At 37.7% G+C, this 22,681-nt stretch overlaps 1 protein-coding gene across 3 annotated transcripts in view; it reads right to left on the bottom strand.

The window, feature by feature from the left end:
- Positions 1–279: 279 nt before the first annotated feature.
- Positions 280–22,681, bottom strand: part of CTTNBP2NL (CTTNBP2 N-terminal like) — a 428,304-nt gene continuing 405,902 nt past the window's right edge. For all 3 annotated transcript variants that reach the window (XM_075999978.1, XM_012778487.2, XM_012778489.3), the window contains 3 exons: positions 10,952–11,182; positions 6,535–6,642; positions 280–4,696 (listed from right to left, as the gene is read on the bottom strand). In XM_075999978.1, the coding sequence (XP_075856093.1) occupies positions 3,215–4,696; positions 6,535–6,642; positions 10,952–11,182 (1,821 nt within the window). In that variant the 3' untranslated portion in view covers positions 280–3,214. The remainder of the gene's footprint in view (positions 4,697–6,534; positions 6,643–10,951; positions 11,183–22,681) is intronic.

The raw sequence follows: 22,681 nt of genomic DNA, 5'->3' as shown, positions 1-22,681 counted from the left end.
CCTTTTCTAAGATTCTCAAAAGGTCCAGAACCACCAAATGGTTTCAAAATACAGACCGGATTATTTTAAAGCCTTTTTTCCAGCTCAAAGATCCTAAAGAAAACCAATGTCCTAGTTCCTCATGGGGTCTAATCGAGATGGGTCATTGACTTCATAAGGTTTTTCAAAGCCATGATCAAGTGTTCCCTCTACACCACCCTCTCCTTCCCCAACAAAATACGCCCAAATTGCGCAACATTTTTCACTTTGTACAAACAAGACTATTTTTCCCTCAGACAGTAAGATTTCACTTGTTTTAATGTTGTTTGCTATAAAAATGTATGGAGACTTCTGCACGGTGTATTTGGCTTTACAAATGTTAATGACTCATTAATGCCTGTGTTATATCATTGCACATGATTACAATCTGTTGACCAGTAACATAGCTTTTCCAACATGGGTTAATACCAAAATTGTGAATCATGGATATTTTTACTTAGCACACACACACAATCTACAGCAAACTTAAATCCTAATCTATAATATCTATTAATAACTGGATTATTGGATCCATTGCAGGATTGTGCTTATTTACCTCAGAAGATAGGCAACTAGTAAAAATACACATTTCTTTTACATATCCCCACCCCCATATTACACTGTAAAAGAAATACGTTATTCAGTGCATTTCCTAAGAAATAAACTTCCTTATAGTATCTCTCTTTCTATATATATATCTATCCCAAAACAAAGGAAGAGCACAATGCACCTTTTAAGATTACCATTTAAAGCAAGAGAGATAATAACACTCTGGCACTATAGCCCCCTGTCCTGAAAAGTTAGCTATTTTATCAACACTGTTCATTTTGGCTATGCACGGGAATAAAGTTCAATGCATGATTGCTTTGGGCAGTTTAAAATACCTCCTACATCATTTTGGTAGATGTCCTGGGCATTAGTAGCATTTTAATTTTTGATGTATTTGCCTTGATCAAACCATGAGCTGTGGGCGTCACCAGTATACTCCACTGTGATTTATACCTCCCCTTTCCCCATCAACTCATATTGGATTAAAAGGAAATAGACTTAAATTAGAGCAGGAGGTCAGAGACTGCTGGATAGATGCTGGCTAGGAGAATGTATTTGAAGACACCTCTTCTTCCTTGTGGACATAAAAATCATACACTGAGCTATGCTGTGGACAGTCTTGTTTGGAAGAGGATAGTCATTATATTCTATGGACTCTGTCAGCTATAGTAGCCTACATAGTTGGAAAATCTGGAGGTGTCTGTCCAAACTTGCTATTATAGAAATGACAAATTTCTAGAATGAAAGAGTTCCAACTTAGGAGCTTGCAAGGTAAATCCAACTGCAAAAGTGTTTGTTAATCAGCAGTGTTCAAACATTTTAAAAATTTGAAGAGCTGGTAACCTTGGTCTAGTATCATTGCACTGCAGCAAACAGCTGGTGTTGAACGGGGTGCCCCTTTTATTTATTACTTTTTAGAGACAGGGTCTTACTGTCACCCAGGCTGAAGTGCAGTGGTGTCATCATATTATAGCTTATTGCAGCCTTGAACTCCTGGGCTCAAGTGATCTTCTCACTTTAGTCTCCCAAGTAGCTAGGGACTACAGGTGTATGCCACTACACCTGCATCATTTTTATATTTTTTGTAGAGATGGGGTCTTGTTATGTTGCCCAGGCTGGTCTTAAACTCCTGGGCTCAAGCAGTTCTCCCACCTCAGCCTTCCAAAGTGCTAGGATTACAGGGGTGAACCACCACACTCAGTGAGGTGCCCTTTTAAATGGGGCTTGGGAACTTCAGTTTGCCACTACTCCCACCTGTTTTATACCACTTGAGTGGCCTGTTTCACTCATTTTTATAACTCACTCAAATTGAATTTTGTGACATGGGGTTAGTGTCTCTGTCCTTTTATGATGCTGAAGACCTTGCAATTTCCTTACTTCCCTGTGAACAAGATTCCTCCTTTGATTGGGTCCCAGCCACATTTAGTTGTTTTTGGTAGGTTATCTTATTTGTTTTTTTCTTTTTTTTTTATTAGTAGGTAATCTTAATGTGCAATTCTACTTGTCCTTTATGCTATATTGCAAACATCAAAGATATCATTACACTAATATTTATGTAAGTGTGTGTATATTAAACATGTAAAGGGGTATGTATCTATACAGATATATGTATACTTCCATTTAGGCAAGAGTTAATTTGGTTCCACAGATACAGACACTAAGTGCTGGCAGCTTGGAGAATAAATGTAACAATTTGGTAAAACGTGTATAATTCTGACTTATAATATTACAAAGAGAGTGAATTTTAAGTTATTGCTTTTTGATTACAGAGTAAAGATTTCATTCTGTTGCAAAACTTTTATACAGAATGAATAACCATTTCCTATTCAAGTAATAGCAATCAGAATCAGAAGTTCCTTACACGACAGTAGATGCTTGAAAGACACTTTTTAAATGGAGATGTGATTTCATTCTATTCAAGATTTTATGCAGGAAATTTGGAGTGACTTAATTTTTCAAAAGTACAAGAAAATCAGCACCCCAACTGCTTAGTGCTCAGGAGGGTTTCTCAAGCGCTCTATAAAGCTCAGCTTTGTGGTGAGTTCACACCCACCCTTAGAAGGATTCCCATTCTACTTATGCAGCCTTGTTTCAGAACACAAAGCTTGCATTAAAAACAGTAAAAGAGGATTAAAAGCAGTGTTGGTTTTTTAACATTCAGAATTCACAGAGGATCTCATTTTGCAATTAAATGATCCATTTTGTGTTTTCGCTGCAGAATCACATTCATATGGCAGTCATATATCAGGCACTTTTAAAACATATTCATCTGGAATAAAAATCTGCATGAACCACTTCTGCATAATTCAAAATGAGTGTTGAGTGATTCTAGTCCCAAAATAGACAGCAAATCACCACCTGGTACTCAATTAGCTTTCTCTATCACAACATGACGGTGACTGCTGAGCTTGAGATGTCTTTGAGGTGCCCTTTTATTATAGCTTCAGTACAAAGATGTGAGCCATAAAAATCCAAACTACTCAGTTCCTACTTAAAAAAATACAAAAAGGTGAAATACGCTAAATGTATTATACAGATGGGTTCAGCTACTATCAAAATAAATAACATAATCTGACTCAACAGTCTGACTCTGAGCTTTTGGACGAAATTTGATGGAATGTCAAATGTGAAGACTCCCTCCTAGGGACTAGCTGCTGGTAGGCAAAAGTATCTCAACATCCTTGCCATTGGCTACGACAGCATTGGAAGAGCAGCTGCTGGCAAGGTCTTCTGTGGTGGTCAAAGAGGATGCTTGGGAATGAATTTTGGTCAGTGGAGTGGTAGCAGATGGAGAGGGGGTGAGGCCAGGTTTCTTGGGTGGGATAGGTGGAGGGTTTCCTCTCTCAGCTCTTGGGATGGTAGGGGACTTGATTCCTGGAGACAGGGGACTTAGAGGACTGGACACTTTCCCTGGAGTAGGTGAATGGCTGGTGTCACTTCTTGGATTGGCAGTGTTGGCCAGATTTCGATAGTCTGTGCCAAAGGGAGAGCTGTTGGGAGAGACTGGCTTGATTGATCCTTGTTGGCTAGTGAATCTGGAGAGCACCTGAGTGACTGTGTTTCGGGCCAGCTGCTTGGCAGCAGAATTGTCTATGAGGGTGGGGGACAGGTCCCTGGATGGAGGACTCTGTAGACCACTGGCTTGCTGGTCCTGATCTGCTTGGGACTGAAATTTGTGCCGAGCTGCATGGAACCGCTGGTTGATACCCACTTGGTAGGATGACTGGTAGCTGGGACTGCTAGCTGATGACCCCAATAAACGCTTAGTTAATACTGGTGAAGAGCAAGGAGAAGATGTTAGAGAGGAGGAGGCTGTGCTGCTGGGAGACAGTGAGCTCCCACTGGAAGGGAGGTGACTGGGCATTGGGACTGTAGTCTCAATTCCCACAGGACACCCACCATTCTCCACTGGTTTCTCTTGGACCAATGCCACAGATTTTTCCCGTGGAGGCACTTGGTTTTCTACACTGTTGCCTACAATCAGCTCCCTGGTAGTTTGTATCTCTGGTTCACAATGGCCATTGGTTTTTGCATAAGAGGAAGTAGGAGTGGTGGGGCCAGGCAGCCCGGTGTTTGTCATCTTAGCTATGTTGCTCCCGTGGGTTCTTTCTGCCTGAAAACTCTCTGTTTGGCAAAATACAGACACTAGCATGAGAGGTTCAGTTGCTGTGCCTTTGGACATGGTTACTGTTTTCTTTAGTTGTTCATCAGGACTACTGTGTTGATGAGAAGCCTCTAGGTCCTTCACTATCTTTTTCAAACTTTCCATTTCTTCTTTCAGAGTTTTGGTCCGGTTCTCTTCTCGGTTCAGTTTTGCTCTCAGTTGTTCCCTTTCAATGTCAAACTCAGACAACTGCTTCTCCACCTGGGCCTCAGTCTGCAAGCTTCGCTTTCTCTCAGCGGCCAACTCTTCTTCCAGTTTACTCACCCGGCTCCTCTCCTTCTCCAATTTCAGGCTCAGTTCTCCTGCTTTTTGTCCCTCCTCAGCTGCCTTGCTAGTGGCTTTCTTGCACTCAAGCACCAGCATGGATGAGAGTTGCTTGTGGCGGGAGCGCTCCTCTTCCAGCTGACTAGAGAGCTTCTTCTGTTCTTTTTCAAACTTTTTCACTTGGGACTTTTCAAATTCCAACTAAAAAAAAAAAAATGCCACCACACATCTTGATTAGAATAAGAAAACAAGCAGATATATTGAAAAACAATAATCAAGTAAAGTGTCCTGCTTAGCTGTTCCCTGGTATATAGGATTAACATGTATGCCATGGTGTTTAGCTCAAGTATTTCTGAAGTATTAGAATACCTACCACCAAAAATGCACACATTATGATTTAATCTTTCTTTGATGATTTAGGAAACATTTCTAGCTCTTGTACTGTCTCAGGATTATCAGTGGGAATATAATATATCATTGTATTTTAGGTATGTGGAGAGTATACAGCACTAGAATCAATCAAAACAGATAACAGAAAGCAATATACACAAGATTTTGTGATAAATGCTCTGCAAAAAAAAAAAACCTTTTGCAGTTTCAGTAATAATTTTCTGAAATTTTCTGGTTTTAAAAACAAACATAGTTGCATCTGAATCATATTTTTTACACAAATGTAGTCTGTTCTACTCGTCTTCTTAACCCTATTTAAGGCATGGAGACTTTGAGCTAGAGGGAAAGAACTGAAGGAACTCTTTTAGTCAGTGGTTTCCAAACACCAAGAACCATTAATAGATGGGGAAACCAACTTGGTGAGCCATGACCAGAATTAATAAAAAAATAAAATAGAAAACATCAATGTGTACTTTAGGCAGTAAGGGTTATGTATCATTTCATGAGATTTTGTTTCAGGCACGTGTGCATGTGTCTACATATACTGGACTATGGTATAAAATGCATTTCTTACTGGGGGTCCTAAGTCAAAAAGTTCAAGAGCTACAGCTCTAAGTTAGCATTCCCCAAAGTGTATTCTATGGAGCAATAGTCCTAGAATGAGTGATCTGTGTCAAAAAAAGATTTTATGACAACACAGATTTGCTAAACACAGAATACCCTATCTTTTTTTTATATATATATATATATATTTTTTTTTATTTTGGCATATTATGGGGGTACAGATTTTAAGGTTTCAATAAATGACCATTTACCCCCCTCCCCCCAAAAGTCTGAGTCTCCATCATGACCATCTCCCAGATGGTGCACATCTCGCTCATTATGTATGTATATACCCGCCCCCCTCCCCCCTCCCACCTGCCCAATACCCTATTACTGTAGTACCTATGTGTCCACTTAGGTGCTACTCAGTTAATACCAGTTTGCTGGAGAATATATCTGGTGCTTGTTTTTCCATTCTTGGGATACTTCACTTAGTGGTATGGGTTCCAGCTCTAACCAGGAAAATATAAGATGTGCTATATCACCATTGTTTCTTAGAGCTGAATAGTACTCCATGGTATACATATACCACATTTTATTAATCCATTCTTGGATTGATGGGCACTTGGGCTGTTTCCACAGCCTTGCAATTATGAATTGTGCTGCTATAAACATTCGAGTGCAGGTATCTTTTTTGTAGAGTGTCACTGGATCATTTGGGTAGATGCCCAGCAATGGGATTGCTGGATCAAATGGTAGATTCACTTGTATCGCTTTAAGGTATCTCCATATTGCTTTCCACAGAGGTTGAACTAGTTTGCAGTCCCACCAGCAGTGTAGGAGTGTTCCTCTCTCTCCGCAACCAGAATACCCTATCTTGAAGACTCACAATATATTTTTGCATACTGAAGATTATAACCGATTTAAAGTTAGAAACCTGTTTAATTTTGTTTAAACTGGATTAAATTATTTAATCCGGTAGTTCCCAGTCTTATTTAGCCATAAAGTCCTTTTTTTTTGAGCAACACCAATTAGCATCTGCAGAATAATCTTTGAGAAATGCTATTCTAGGTAAATGCTGCTGTGAATCCCTCCACCTTGATTACCTGTTGAGTCAGCCTCTCTCTTTCTTTCTCTAGCATGTAGGTGACATCATCTCCTTCAGCTGTATCCTGTGCATGCCTCTGCCTTTCTTCCTCAAGGTCTAGGATCACCTTTAAAGAATTTTTAAAAGTTCATTTTCAATATCAAGGAATCATAATATAGCCAATACTATGTGCCTAAGTACCTAGGATAGTTTAGGGATTGAATAAATCAGTCAATCAATCAATCAAACAAACAAACAAACCCAGCCATGGCCATCAAGGAGCACACTGTCTGGTAAAGTGAAAGACATGAAAGCTATGTGCTAGAAAATTAGATATTTACTTTACTTGAAGTATGTACAGAATGGTATGTAAACAGAAGAGAGTAATTAGCTGCAGGAGTTGAGGAGTTTTCAGAGAATGAATAAAAAGTCCAGGAAACTGGAGGCAGTTTGGTATGACTAGGGGCCAGTGTAGGTGAAGGAACAAGACAGGATCACAGAAAGCTGAAAGCTGAGGTTCTCCTCTCAATGCTCAAATCACTACAGGAAGGCACCAAAGGGGAAGCCTGGAATCAAACATTTCAGATAGGTCACATCCTAACTGTGCTGCATTTAATTAAGATATGCATTTTATATAGGTAGGTAAGAGGCCAAAAGACTCTCTTGACTTCATCCTACATGTAAGAAGCCTCAATAATAGATCGTAAATGAATATTTTTCATAAGGCCTCCCCCCTTTTTTAAAGGGATGGGGTCTCCTCTGTGGCCCAGGCTGCAGTGGTACAATCATAGCTCATTGTAGCCTTGAACTCCTAGACTCAAGTGATCCTCTTGCCTCAGCCTCCTGAGTAGCTGGGATTACAGGAGTGACACCTGGCTCATAGGCCTTTTTCCCTTTTTTTTTGAGATAGAATCTTGCTCTGTTGTCCTGCAAACTCCTGGGCTCAACTGACCTCCTGCCTCAGCATCCGGAGGAGCTGTGACTACAGGCACACACCAGCATGCCTGGGTGTTTTTTATGTTATTTGCAGAAATGGAGACTCACTATGTTGCTCAGATTGGTCTCAAATTTCTGGCCTCAAACAATCCTCCCACCTTGGCCTCCCAAAGTGCTGACATTACAGGCGTGAATGAGCCATTGTGCCTAGCTCACAAGGCCTTTTAATTAACCTGCCTACCTCTATTTCACTTATCCTGGTGCCAAAGTATTAAGCCCAATTTTAAAGAGAATACAAATTTAATGAAACATTTTCTACATAATTCTGCCTAGAACTGCAAAACATTCTGAATGGCAATGGAATCCTTAGTAGCTTCTGCTCATGCTTTAAAGGTGCCCTGGCCCAGACCTCCAGGGCAGAGCATTGTCATCTCAATGGCCATTTCTCATTATTTCGCCTCACTGACAATTTTAATGAATGGAGACAGAAAATTTTCTGGGACATGAAATACTCCTTTAAAAGTAAAAATTAGCCATATGCAGTGGTGCACCTATATTTCTAGCCACCTTGGGAGGCCTCTGAGGCAGGAGGATAGCTTAAGCCCAGGAGTTACAGATTACAGTGACCTGTGATCTTGCCATTGTACTCCAGCCTGGGCCACAGAGTAAAATTCTGTCTCTAAAACAAAACAAAACAAAAAAACGACCCAAGAAAATGGTTTGGTAGACTTCTGGTTTCAAAAAAAATCTAATTTTTCAATATAATAGAAAGACAGGCTTTTGGCTAAAGGCAATAAGTCATCTCCTCTCTGTTTTAGGAGCCCTCTAAAATAAAAAAAAATTAAAAAATGGAATGAAAAGACTAAAAACCCACCAAGAGAGAGACTTTAGCAGATAAGAAATTTTAATAACACTTTGAAAAAGGAACGAGGCCAGAGGAGTGGTAACTCCTTTAGTATGAGGGAAGAAGCTGTTTTGCCCTGCAGGGCCACAAACAGATGGAACCTGCAAGTGGCAGGTATTGTAGACAAGAAGTTAAATGTAGGATAGAAAACAGGAGGTTTGGCTCAAAGTCTCTATTTTCAGAAGAATTATTTGTCTCCTCACCCTGATTACTCCACATAGAATATTTGCAGCCAGGCATCTACTGCCCAGGCATATGCCAGATTCTCATCCTCTGAAGAAATAGAATGTGACAGGCTCAGGATTTGGGAAAACCAGATATAATAGAGAAGGGGGGTGAGAAAAGAGGACTGTAATTTGTTTTGGGAAGATGGTAAGAGGTAAGGAGAGGAAAAGGAGGTAGAGTATAAGATAATTAAATTTGTACCCATCAAAATAATATAAACATCTAAAATTGATAAAGGAAGAGACAGCAATCAATATATTATTTAGAAATATGGAGGTTATCTACCAAAATAAATGGCTAAAAGATAAAAGTGGTTGCCTCTGAATATTGGGGAAAATGGGGAATGGGAAGAGGTAGATTAGAGAACTCTATTTTTCATTATAAGCAGAGTAACCATGTAATTTACTGTTTAAACCAGAACATTTCTGAGAGTCAAAGGGGGTATTGTTAATAACTATGCCAGTGTGATAGGCATAAACTGGGACTATGACCGCCCTAATTATAAGCTTCTTGGTACTGTCTGATTTCTAACAAAGTCGGCATTCCACTTTGACAAACCACTTAGAATAGATAAGCACTGAGTTTCAAAAATTTAATACTCACTTAAAACATTTTACATTGAAATGCAGTATTAAGACATTTTGAATTATTTTTAACTTATTCCTCTCTCAATCATGTAGAGCCACAAATTGTCCCAACACTGCACTTTTCATGAGCATGAAAGCTAGCCAGCCCCTTCAACACAACTCAGTTACCTCATGTATGAAGTAATTAAGGAAATAAAGGAAGGAAATAAAGCCTGCCTATCAAATAAAGATATTGTGAAGATTTTATTAGCCCCTCCCCCAAATTTAGGCAACCAACTCCAACCCATTGACACCTTTTATTTTATTTTATTTTTTTGTGGTAGGGTATTGCTCTGTCTCATGGACAAGAGTGTAGTGGTGTCATCACAGCTCACTGCAACCTCAAACTCCTAGGCTCTAGCAATCCTCCTGCCATAGCTTCCTGAATAGTTGGGGCTATGGGTGCACACCACCACACTCAGCTAATTTTTCTATTTTTTGTAGAGATGGAGTCTTGCGCTTGCTCAGGCTGGTCTTGAATACCTGGCCTCAAGCAATCCTCCCACCTCAGCCTCCCAAAGTGCTAGGATTCCAGGCATGACACCAGGTCAGGCCCATTGACACCTTTTAAATTGGAGCATAAATGTTTTTAGATTACTTTATTCTAGACCAGAGGTTAAACTTTCCTGGGTCTTGGGAAACTCTGAGAATTTGATTAAATCTATGGAAAAATGCAATTTCTACAAAAATGCATAAACTTTTGTCATTCTATATATTTTCTGGAGGGTCATGGAAGATCTGAGGCCCATTCATGGTTAGGATGCTCCAATCTGGCCTTTCATTTGAACTCTGTGAAGGGAAAGAAAAGATCATAGACAAGACCCAGAGCCTAGGCAATTTATCAGATGCGATTTAAGCAGATGGCTCTAATGCTGGTAACCATTAAAGTAAGGTCCACCAAATTTTGCAGCTGCTAACCCAATTTTTCAAAATATTTCCTACCAAATGTACTGTATCTCCCTTGTGGGTATAAATTTAAACTGATAGTTTTTAAAAACATAGATTCTAGCCAAGCATCTTTTATAGGCCGAATTTGAGCAGTAAATGACAATGAGGAATAAGTTCATAAGCACTAGAATTCCAGTAAGATGAGGTATAGGAAAGCACAGGTTTACCTTCCTAACTTAGGAGCTGTCAGATATGGAACCAAACACACACACACACACACACTCACTCTCTCTCTCTCTCTCTCTCCTAATAGGGTAGAACAGCTTTAAGGTAAACAACCTTAGGGATTGTTTATGGTTTCATGAATAATAAAATGCAATGAAACTCAAAACTACGAATAAATGAAAATAATATATTGGCTTGTATGTTTATAGTCAGGTAAATTCTCTCTCTGTGGGATACAACATTCCCCAAATACCTGTTAATCTTTCTATTTATCACTTAAGTAAGCAAATAGAGAACACTCTGTTCAGCTACAAGCTTGGCCAGACCCCAGTTTGTTGCCAAAGTTTGGATGATCAAGAGCTGAAAAAACATACCAAGTGTTTTGGAGTGACATATCAAAAAGGAATGCCATCTTGAAGTGTCTGGCACATTCCCTAAATTTAATATTTGGAATAACCTGTGTTTTCTTTTCTATCTCCTGGCTCCTATGTTAGCTAAGGGGCTTTTTGACACCCATGAGACACTCCAATTGAATTGCTGTGAAAGCTGGCAGCTGACATGAAAGTATCAGGCATTATTTATAAAGTTTTTATAAGGATTTATGCAGCACACATCAACTGGGGTGAACCTACCTTTCGGTGCCTGCTCTCAGCAGCGGCTAGCTGGGACAGCATGCGCTCCTGCATGTTCTTACATTGCTTCATCACCACCTTAAGAATAGAGAGTGGGTTTGTGCAGACTGGCTGCTTTTCGCCATCATTTTTCTCCTTCAGTGTTTCAAAATCTCTCTGCAGAGCCATTAAAGGATCACTGATGTTATATTTTCCATAGCGCTCTTCAATGAAAGTATCTCTGTGTTGGGCCTGGGAACAAGAAAAAAATAAGTATTTGTTTTTAAAAACTACTGAGGAGTTGGATTTGTTATCTAGTAGTTAAAATACATTAAAGGTGGTGGTGTTATAATAGTATAAATGTAAACTGACTATAAATCAGATTGAGCCAACTAAACATAAAAATAACATACAAATAACATCAGAAAGGTGGCATGGTATGATATTAACATGAACAAATCTATACAAATACTTGTATAGAACTATGTGTTAGACATTATTCTAAGCATTTATAGTCATATTAACTTATTTAAAATGTACAACTCTATCATCTCCATTTTGCAGATGAGAAAACTATTACAGAGAAGCCAAGTAACTTGTTCCTGGTTACTTACATATAGCAAGCTGTCAGAATTGGGATTTAAACCCAGGCAGCCTGGCTCCAAAGTCTGTGTCCTTAACCACCATGTTTACCGCCTCTGCTTATGTCTGCTTATGAATGTTCATATTACCGGCAAGTATATCTTATCTTTCTTTTCTGTATTATAGCATTTGCATTTCTAAAATGTGTTAAGCATGACAACTTTAAGAGTTTACATATTTAGAGACCCAACAAAGTGCAAGCAGATACGTAAAGGATACTAAAAGTGTGATCACATTTTAACCCAGGACTACTTGTGATCTGTACATATGAAACTTTACTCAGTTGTTGATGGGTCAAGAAGGTAGAGGCATTCACAACCAGAGGTGCAGACAAAATGCCTTCTACCTGCTGCCATATTCTACCCCCTTCTTCTCTCCGTTTAGCTGTTCCTTTCCATCCTCCTTTCTGTTTCCTTCAGAGCTGATGAGCTTTGGGGAAGAGAGAAGGTGAAAAGGGGATGTGGGCTGATACTTGGAGACTGGTCTAGGGTTTTAGGTCTGGGTGCTAAGTCAAGGGTCTAAAGATTAGGAGGTAGGTGGAAAGATTCCTAGGCTTCCCTCTTTTCTTATCTCTGCTAGGAAGAGCTTGAAGTACTAGTTCATATGAGCATCGTATATTACATACATGTTGATATTAATAACATTAATTATTACTTCATTACACAGACCTTAAAAAGTTTGAGAAATTTTATAATAAAAAAAGAAGTATTAAGACAGGGTTGAGGAAACCTCAAAAATCACAGGGAAGTATTTATTATACTATATAATTTAAGCTTTCAATTGAAATATAGTTATGAAAACTACTAGCATTTATACACTTTTAAAAACTACTTTATCAGTAGTTATGTTTTCTTAGAACTGCCATCCACAAACAGGAACCCATTTGAAAAGAAAAGGAAATTCACAATTCAATGGCTATCCTTTAATTTAAAAGAATTCTCAAGAAAATAAAGCAAACATGGGGTTTCTTTAACACAGAAGTATGAAAATCTTATTCCTTCTTCTTCACTGACTGTCCATGTTTAAACCTAGGAATTACTTAGCCATGCTACAATTTCATGTTGGTATCAGTCGGCAAATGTTCAAAGCAGAGTTAGAAGCCGTGGGTTTTACTTTTGGCTTGACTACAACTATCTTAAGGTATGACGTTATGGGAGTATTTGGATGATATTTGTATATTGGCAACATGAAGAGGGAAATCCATTTGTTTAAGTTACTAACAACCATCTTTATAACATCATTACGTGTGTATATGAGAAAATTAAAGTGGGGAGGGGGTGGTTGAAAGACAGAGTCCAAGATCAAATTCTACTTTTTTCAGCTCCAAATTAAAAAAGTAATTCTTGGTAAAATTTCAAATTAACCTCTAGTCCATTCAGGATGGAGAAAGAAATGATCAATTCCTGAATCAGCTATTTTTATTGTTATTTGAAATCATGGTGACAGTAAAACAAAAAAGCTAACTACATTAAAAAGCAATGGTGTCAAACAACAATGGACTCATCAATGGTTTCCTTTTACTGAGAACATCTGTTTCTTTAAATTCAGGCCTCTTTAAATAAAGGCCCCAGCTTGGTGGCTCACACCTATAATCCTAGTAATCTGGGAGGCCAAGGCGGGAAGTTCACTTGAGGGGCAGGAGTTTGACACCAGCCTGAGCAATAGTGAGACCCTGTCTCTACTAAAAATAGAAAAAAAATAGCCAGCCAACTAAAAATAGAAACAAAAAATTAGCCGGGCATAGTGGCAAGCGCCTGTAGTCCCAGCCTCCCAGGAGGCTGAGGCAGGAGGATCGCCTGAGCCTAAGCGTTTGAAGGTGCTGTGAGGTAGGCTGATGCGACTGCACTGTAGCCTGGGCAACACAGTGAGACTCTGTCTCCAAAAAAAAAAAAAAAGAAAAAGGATAAATTCACCTATAAAAATATGAAATTGATAACCTAGAATTCATGAAAGCATCTATTTGTAGCTACTGATGTCCTAAGGCATTTTTAGGCCATGTTTAGAAAAAACACTTATACAGAGGAAACAAAAGTTTCTTTAAGCAGTTGAAATACTACTTTTCTAGCTATCATATTTCTTATTCATTATAACCATTTCTGTATGGTTAGTGATGATAAAGAAATGATTATTAGTACTGAAATTGGTTTAGGGGGCATAAAGAAAACCGAAAAAGGAAACCTGAATATTTTTATGATCTTTCCCTTTTTAGAGTACTATGGAGAAAAGGGGATGGAAGAGTAGGAGTTGGGACTACAATTCATGACCTTGACGTCAGATCTGCTGAGAAGCTGTCTCTCAGGTTTGAGTACTATATAGTTAACTAATCTTAAAAATATAACTTTTTAAAACCCACACTGTGATTACCCTGTATAATTAATAAGCATCACAGATTTATGAGTAATAGACAAGGAGTTTCTTTGGTGAGGTCTCAGCCTGAGAACAGTTGTTAGGCCGTCTGTTTTCTCTTGAAGTACTTCATAGTAATTCCATAATCGCTTGCATAGTAATTACAAGTTATATAAAATAGATGGCATTGCCTGTAAAGGAAAAGGATCTGTGGGATAATCTAAAAAAGGCTCCTTGTCAGACAGCAATTCTTTTAAGCACATTCTAATAAGAAGCCAAATATAGGAAAGGTGAATTTACTATAGCAAACACTGGACTGGAAAATGGGAGATGAAATATGGTATTTTTCAACTCACCTAATGATTCAGTCTGGTGAACTATATGAATGACAGGCTTATCAGTGTGCAATTAATAGCAGTAATAAAAAACAGGCTTGAAGAATGAAAAGAAGAGCTTTCATGGAGGTGCATAATAGTTATCTATTCTGACGTAACAAATCACCCCAAAATTTAGCAGCTTAAATAATAGACATTTTAAAAAATCTTATATAGTTGCTGAGGCTCAGGAATCTGGGAGGGGCTTAGCTGGGTGGCTCTGGCTCACAGTGTCAGGAAATCGCAGACAAGCTGTTGTCCAGGGCTGTAGTAATCCAATGGCATGACTGGTGCTGGTGGATCCCTTTCCAAGCTTACCTATGTAGGTGTTGGCATAGGCTTGGTCTCTTGCAAGTGGCAGCTTCTCAAAGAGCAAGAGACCCCAGAGATAGGGAGGCCAAGATAGAAGTCCCAATGACTTTTAAAACCTAATCTTGGTAGTAGACAGGCACAGTGGCTGGTGCCTATAATCCCAGCTACTTGGGAGGCTGAGGTAGGAGGATCAATTGAGGCCAGGAGTTCAAGACCAGCCTGGGCAACATAGCAAGATCTCGTTTCTTACACACACAAAAAAACCCAACCTAGAAAACCTCTAATCTTGGAAGTAACATACCATTACTTCTGATATATTCTATTAGTCACACAGACCAACCCTAATAAATTTGGGAGGGGACTGCTCAAAGGTGTGAGTATCAGAGGTAGGGATCATTGGGGACCATCTTGGAGGCTGACTATCACAAGATGAATGACTAGAGATGCTATCACCATCATTTATATCTGAAGTCCAAATTTAAAGACCAAGCACCTATACTTAAAATTGTTAAGGCTGAGTTTTAACTTTAATGATATTTTTAGCTATTGTATAAGAACATTTAAATCATCTTAAATTTGAGTTGGGGGGAAGTTTAGTGATAAAGCTACAGTCAATTTACTGAAATTTCATTATTTTTACTTCAATGACAGTGTATACTTTAACTGAACAAAATCCCTATATTGTCAGAAAACATGATAGTCTTTAATTTCAGACAACAGGAAAATAATTGGCTAGTTAGACAAATTCAATGATAGAGGGTATTATCATAGCAGACAAACACACTAGCCATCTAGTACTCATTTATTTCTACTGTCACCAGCTGAATCAAACACACCACTACCGAAAGTTTAAAATCATATAATACCCTTGGAGTCTGGCTACTTGCTCTCCAAAAGTTTCAGCTGTGTTATTCTCAAAAAAGAAATATGAACTAGTCAGCTCCTCCCGACTTCCCAATGTTTGTGTGTGTGTATCTGTGTGTATATTCCAATCTTAAAGTAGGAAATCAGTCTCTCTTTATTCTTTGGATGATCATTACCACCACCATGAAAAGTGGTTCCAAATCTAAAAGTAAAGAATTAAGGCCCATTTAATTGGGGGTTTATAGTCAACGACAAGTTTTTATTTCAAGACTCAGGCTGGCACCATAACTGGATCAGGATGTATTTTTGCTATCTATGAGGCAACTCTGAAGTAATACTTTTTTTTTTTTTGAGACAAGGTCTTGCTTTGTTGCTGGGGCTAGAGTGCTGTGGCATCACAGCTCACTGCAACCTCAAACTCCTGGGCTGAAGTGATTCTCCTACCTCAGCTTCTTGAATAGCTGGGACTACAGGTGCATGCCCCGATGCCCAGCTAAGTTTTTTAAAATTTCTTTGTTGAGATAGGTCTTGCTATTGCCCAGGCTGGTCTCAAACTCCTGGCCTCAAACAATCCTCCTGCCTCAGCCTCCCAAAGTGCTACTCAGGATTACAGGCATAAGCCACCACACACAGTGTGAAGTGATACTTTTTGAAGTCATGAGCAATAAGGCCGGGCGCGGTGGCTCACGCCTGTAATCCTAACACTATGGGAGGCCCGAGGCGGGTGGATTGCTCGAGGTCAGGAGTTCAAAACCAGCCTGAGCAAGAGCGAGATCCCGTCTCTACTATAAATAGAAAGAAATTAATTGGCCAACTAATATATATAGAAAAAATTAGCCGGGCATGGTGGCACATGCCTGTAGTCCCAGCTACTCGGGAGGCTGAGGCAGAAGGATTGCTTGAGCCCAGGAGTTTGAGGTTGCTGTGAGCTAGGCTGACGCCATGGCACTCACTCTAGCCTGGGCAACAAAGCAAGACTCTGTCTGAAAAATAAATAAATAAATAGATAAATAAAGTAATGAGCAATATAAATGTTGTGTCTTAAAAAAATCTGACTATCTCTCTGCCAGGGATCAGAAACACAAAGTACATGATTCTAAGACAGTTTTTGTTAATGTTACCAAAAGTATGTTAAAAGGAGTCATTTTCACTTGTAAATTCAATCTTTTAATTGTCAAATAATTCACACCCTACAGTCCCTAATAAACGTACTTCCATTTGCTGCCTGAGCAAATGGAGATAAAACCACCATTCTGGATAAAGGTGATAACAATAAGAAAACCTTTGTTCTTGAAATTCCTTACTATTGCTAAAAGAGAACTAGAGTTTAATGTTTGATAATACTGATAAAAGAGGGTTTGGCCTTATTTAAATTAAATTTTAATTTTTGGAAAGTGGTACAAAATTTAACATGACAATAAAGAGAAAATTTTCATGATTTAAAAATATTTCAACTGACTTTGAAATAGAATAAACTTTAAAGAGTCCCTTTGGAGTCAACTTGCAATCACAGATATTTATAAAAACAATTATTTATATAAAGGCAGATAATCATTTATTGTTATTTGACTAAAACGTACTAAACTCTATTTAACACTAAAAATGGCAAATAGCTATAAGTGGGGCACTTCTAGCTACTAGGCTGCCTGGCGATAGCATAAGAATACAGATAAACAGCATAATGTAGCTGCTTCAACATTCTAACTCCCCTCCTATGAAAAGTTCTAATCAAATTGAAATAAAATGTGTTAGATTTTTATTCCTTTTGTTCTGTTTTATTTTTCAGTCTAGGTATGTGGGTTGAAACAAGTTATGTAAACATTCTGGACTGGGTCCACATGAATAACTTTTTGAGATGGGGAAGAAAATGTGTGTAGGAATTTAACAAGTACTGAACAAATTAATGAACTGATAAAAGGAGAATGCTCTGAATATAAATTAAGAATTCTAAACTATAATTTTTGCAATGGTTTATTGTTTAGAGCAGTTTGGGTTCACAGGAAAATTGAGTACAAGGTGCAGAGATTTTCCATATACACCCCCTGTGCCCACACATGCATCATCACCACAGTGGTACATTTGTTCCAACTGAAAAAAGTATAATTTTTAATGATGCATTAGATACTAATCTCTTTTTTAAGGAGACCACATATCTCTTAAAATATAAAGAGAATATGCATATCTTATACCATACACAAAAAACAGACATGGATCACAGACCTAAAGATAAAATCCAAATGTCCAAAAACCAAATGAAAAAGTGCTCAAGTCTTAGTGATCAGGTACATGTATAAATTAAAACAATAACAAGATACCACTATACAGACACTAGAATGGTTAAAATTACAGACTGACAACATCAAATGTTGGAAAGGATATAGAGCAAATAGAACACTTACATATTACTGGTAAGATTATAAAATAATACAACTACTTGGCAATTGATCTGGAAATTTTCCAGAAAGTTAGACAAATACCTACCTATAATTCTACTTCTAAGTATTAATCCAAAAGATGTGAAAATACTTATCTACAAGAAGACTTTTACACAATTGTCCAGAGCAGCTTTTCATTTATAATAACCCAAATAGAAATATTCAAATATCAATCAACAGAGTAGAATGTGGTGCATTAATACAATGGAATACTACTCAGCAAAAGAACAAATTGCTGATACATGTAATGACACCGATGAACCTGAACATCATTAGATTGAACAACAACAACAAAGCCAGACATAAAAGAATACATTCTTTATGACTTTGTTTAGATAAAGTTGTGGAATAGATAAAAGTCAACTATGGTAAAAATAAAAATCAGAACAGTGGTTTCCTATGGGGATGTGGATAACTGGCTGGGAAGGGACACAAGGGACACATACATTTCTTATGTAATGAGAATGTTCTGTGTCTTGATAGGGGTGTGGGTTACATGGATTTCTGCATTTGTCAACACACACTGAACTAAAGGTGTAGGATCTATGCATTTTACTATATGTAAATTATACCTCCAGTTCAAATATGTAAAATGTATATATAATGAAAGTTAAAGGGAAAATTAAGTTATATGTAGTATATGCTTTATATATAGTTTTCCGAAACAGGGAAGTTCAAATCAAAGTAATTTTAATAACAGCAGAAACAAGAGAGGTGTTAACATTACTTGCCAAATAGTGCACTATTTTACATACCTAACCTATTCCTAACAACATTTCTCTTGAAGTAGACATCACTATTATGTCCATTTTATGAACTGGACATTAACATGTGACTTTCCCAAGGTCATAAAGCTAATTAAGTAATGAAGAAGAACAATAAATGGTATAGTAAGTACTAAATATATTAGCTGAATGAGTAATACATAACAGATATTCCCCCAGGACTTTGTAGGGATGAATTTCAATTTATAAGGTGTCTTGATCAGTAGCTTAAAAATGAAATAGAACAGAACAGAAAACAATGCAGAGCACTGAATGTTATAAGGTGAAAACTGTTGAGGTACTTTTTTTCCAGCATAAGAATATAGGTATGTACATGTGTGTGTTTATGTGTTATTGTGTCTCGTGGGTCATAATGCAAAGTCTATTTTTTACTATGTGTTATTGTCAAAAAAGTTTGAAAAACACTAGAATAGAATGAAGAATGGAAGAAGTCTGACTCCTGAATCTATGATTTTAAACAATTTAAGCTATAATAAATATATAAATTCTAATAGAGTGGTATTACTGTTTTATTTTAAACTAACAAATGTCATAAAGTCTACAAACCAGGAGATGTTTGGGCTAACATCAAATATATAAAATGTAAAAAAACTACCCCCCCCCAACCTATATCTCTATATTATCAGGGTTAGACAACCAAAATATCATTGGAGAAGCCTGGGAAAAATTTCTGGACTTTTATGGATGATTCACAGGTATACGTGCTTTGAATGCTTTTACTGAATACTTAATGTTTGTTGTATATTATGTATGCTAAGTGACATGAGTGACAATATGGGAATATAGATTTGACTACATAAGATACAGTCTTCTGGCTTCGAGGAACTTAAAATTTTCCAGACAAGTATAAGGCCTAACAGCAGCAATGAACAAGCAGCCTCTACATGTTTAAATGTTTTCTAAACAATATCATTCACGTTCAGAGGAACACCAAGTACAATTTATTTGACCAGAACTTTCTAAGACTCAGACTTTACACTCATAAGGAATAGGAAGGAAAAGGCCAACCCTGGAAATGGGTGGGTTCTGGCAGATAAATGAGACTATGAGCAATTTAATGAATTACAGGAAACACCATGAGGTTGGCAGGGTGGGGGTAGGGGGGCCCACACAACCCAAAACTCTCTCTGAAGTATTACACAATGAGATCCAGCCCACATACTATAACTGTGTGTATAATACTTTGAACTTGAAAAGCTTCTTTATTAGTGATGTGCTTAGGCTCTTTTACTCACTATGTATTAACAGTGCAGAAACTAACTTCAAGGTTAAAATATTTAAACAGAACTCACTAAATAAGATGTGAAAGGATATCTTCATCTTTCTCTAGCCAGGGAGAGACAGGATTTGAAGCTGTATAACTATGGAATGGGTCTTAACTCTAAAAACTTGTTTGAAGCAGGGTTCTTAAACCACAAACAGACTGATACTACAAGGAAACATGGCAAGAAACAAGTTACTTAAATGTAAGGTCCTGGGAAGAGGTTCTTAGCTTAGCTGAGCAATAGAAAGTGCTCACATTTAGAATCAAGTTAACAGGAATAAGAAGTTTGTAGAAGTGGACAGGGGGGTGTGTACAAACAGGGTAGAATGATAAAGGGAACTAGTAATAGTTTGAGAGCAACACCATGGTAAGTAAGAGCAGTATGCCAGGGCAGGTGAACACAAGCAAGAAAATAGTGTAATCATACATCCTAATGACAGAGTAGAACAGAGCATCTACAATGACATAGTAAGAGACAGAACAGGCCCCACGTCACAAGTCAGAGGACAGAAAGGTGGCAATTATCATTGTAGCCTTGTGTGGAGGTAGGCAGCCAGCTGACTGTTCAGTTTCAACTAGCGGTTATATAGGTAGATTGGGACTGAAATTAAGGAAGGAACATTCTCCTTTATAGATTAAAATGGGGCGAGAGTAAAGCAGCTAAGACTGAAAGGTAAAAGGTGGGCTGTTAGTGCATTGTGGGGTGTTTAATAATTTTAAATGTGAACTGGCAATGGTCATCACTACAGTAAAGCACTGAATATATGGTAAAATCAAACATGCTAAAAAAGTTGACCACTGCAACTATTAATATTAGTTCCAAGTAATCCTGATGTAAGATTGCCTTTAACTTCCTAACAGAAATATATTAAAGGAGATTGGAATATGCATGGATCAGAAGAAGAGGAATTATCTTTGGTGACATGAGCTTTTCTTTTATATTTGGAAGGGTGCCAACACCATATAGAAACTTTAAATGTCACCAGACAAGAACAGGATAACCAAGACCCCTTTTCCCATTTTAATCTCACAAGGAACAGATAAACTGGTTCTATACTAGGCCTCTAAGACTTTGTTTCAGTACTTTCTTCCTTTAAGGATTTCTATCAATAGGTCTGGTGTTGAGAAGGTAGACGTTTGTCTATAGATGGAAGACATGGCCAGAAAAGGAAGGATAAGAGACTGAAAGAGAGATTTTATTAATAAAGGAGAAAGAATTCAGAGTTATCGGTTTGGCAAGTAAACAAAGAAAGGGGATTGGCCTGGTGCGGTGGCTCACGCCTGTAATCCTAGCACTCTGGGAGGCCGAGGTAGGCGGATTGCTCGAGGTCAGGAGTTCAAAACCAGCCTGAGCAAGAGCGAGACCCTGTCTCTACTATAAATAGAAAGAAATTAATTGGCTAACTAATATATATAGAAAAAATCAGCCAGGCATGGTGGCACATGCCTGCAGTCCCAGCTACTCGGGAGGCTGAGGCAGTAGGATAGCTTGAGCCCAGGAGTTTGAGGTTGCTGTGAGCTAGGCTGACGCTACAGCACTCACTCTAGCCTGGGCAACAAAATGAGACTCTGTCTCAAAAAACAAAAACCAAACAAACAAAAAAAAAAAAAAAAAAAGAAAGGGGATGATGAAAATTTTGTGATAGCCAAAAACAAAACAAAGCAAGACAAAAAAATGAAAAAAACAAATCCCAATATAAAAACAAAAAATCACAGGAGAAAATGGGGGATCAGTGAATACATTCTGAAAGATGAAGAGAGGACATGTGTAATTTAGACAGATTCTCTTAAAGGTCCTTAGCTGAAAAGTTTGGGAAATAAAATTTTTTGTGTGCATCTAGATAGATGAAGACAGACAAGCAATACTGTACCATTTCAGAAAAAATACTGTACTATTTTCTCTGATACTCACAAAGCTCCCATTACTAACCAGTCAGGGAATGTAGATGATCACATCCCAATCTGACTTGAAAAGGGTATGGAGATTAAAGGTCAGTTGTAAATTAAAATATAATAGGAAAGGATTTTTAAACAATTTTTTTCTTAAGATGCATACAACATAGTGAACAAAGGTACATATCCCAATTGTTTGGTATCCTTTACTACAAATGTGGAAACAAACACAAAGCAATGATTTCCTGTCTAAAGAACAAATTGTTCTGTTTTAATACAGGGTGACATTTAAATAATGTCACTGAATGGGAACTATCAACAGCAAAAGTTATGAAACTATATTATTATAGTTAAATCTCTTTTCTAAAAAATAAATGGCAATCTATTTTGAGTCTTGAATATATTCAAGTTAGACTTAAAGGGCCTAAGCTCATTCTATTATATGACAAATACTTAGGAAATACTTATTTGGTTCTAGATACTTGGGATGTAGTGCTGAACAAGACTAAGTACATGCCCTTCATGGAGCTTACATTTAGTGAAAAAAAATAGTAGACATAAAGAAAACAGACAAATCCTCATAATTTGTGATGCTTATCTGCACAAGTAGATAAAATTATCATATCATCACTAATCTTGTACAGATAACAGAAAAAGAAAAATCACATTAAGTACGATTCCATTCTACAAAAATGTACTGGGTACACTTACATGAGGGAGTTCTATGTATGAAGGAGAAGGAAAGGAAAACGCTATTCCAAATGACATTTCAAGCAAGGCTAGGAAAGAATGAAAATGTGTAATTTGGGTCTAGAGGTAGAATGGCAGGAATGAGA

This window comes from Microcebus murinus, chromosome 2 (assembly GCF_040939455.1).
Source record: "Microcebus murinus isolate Inina chromosome 2, M.murinus_Inina_mat1.0, whole genome shotgun sequence".
NCBI lineage: Eukaryota > Metazoa > Chordata > Mammalia > Primates > Cheirogaleidae > Microcebus > Microcebus murinus.
Note: the sequence above shows the minus strand (reverse complement) of the source record. Positions and strands in the feature narration are given on the sequence as shown.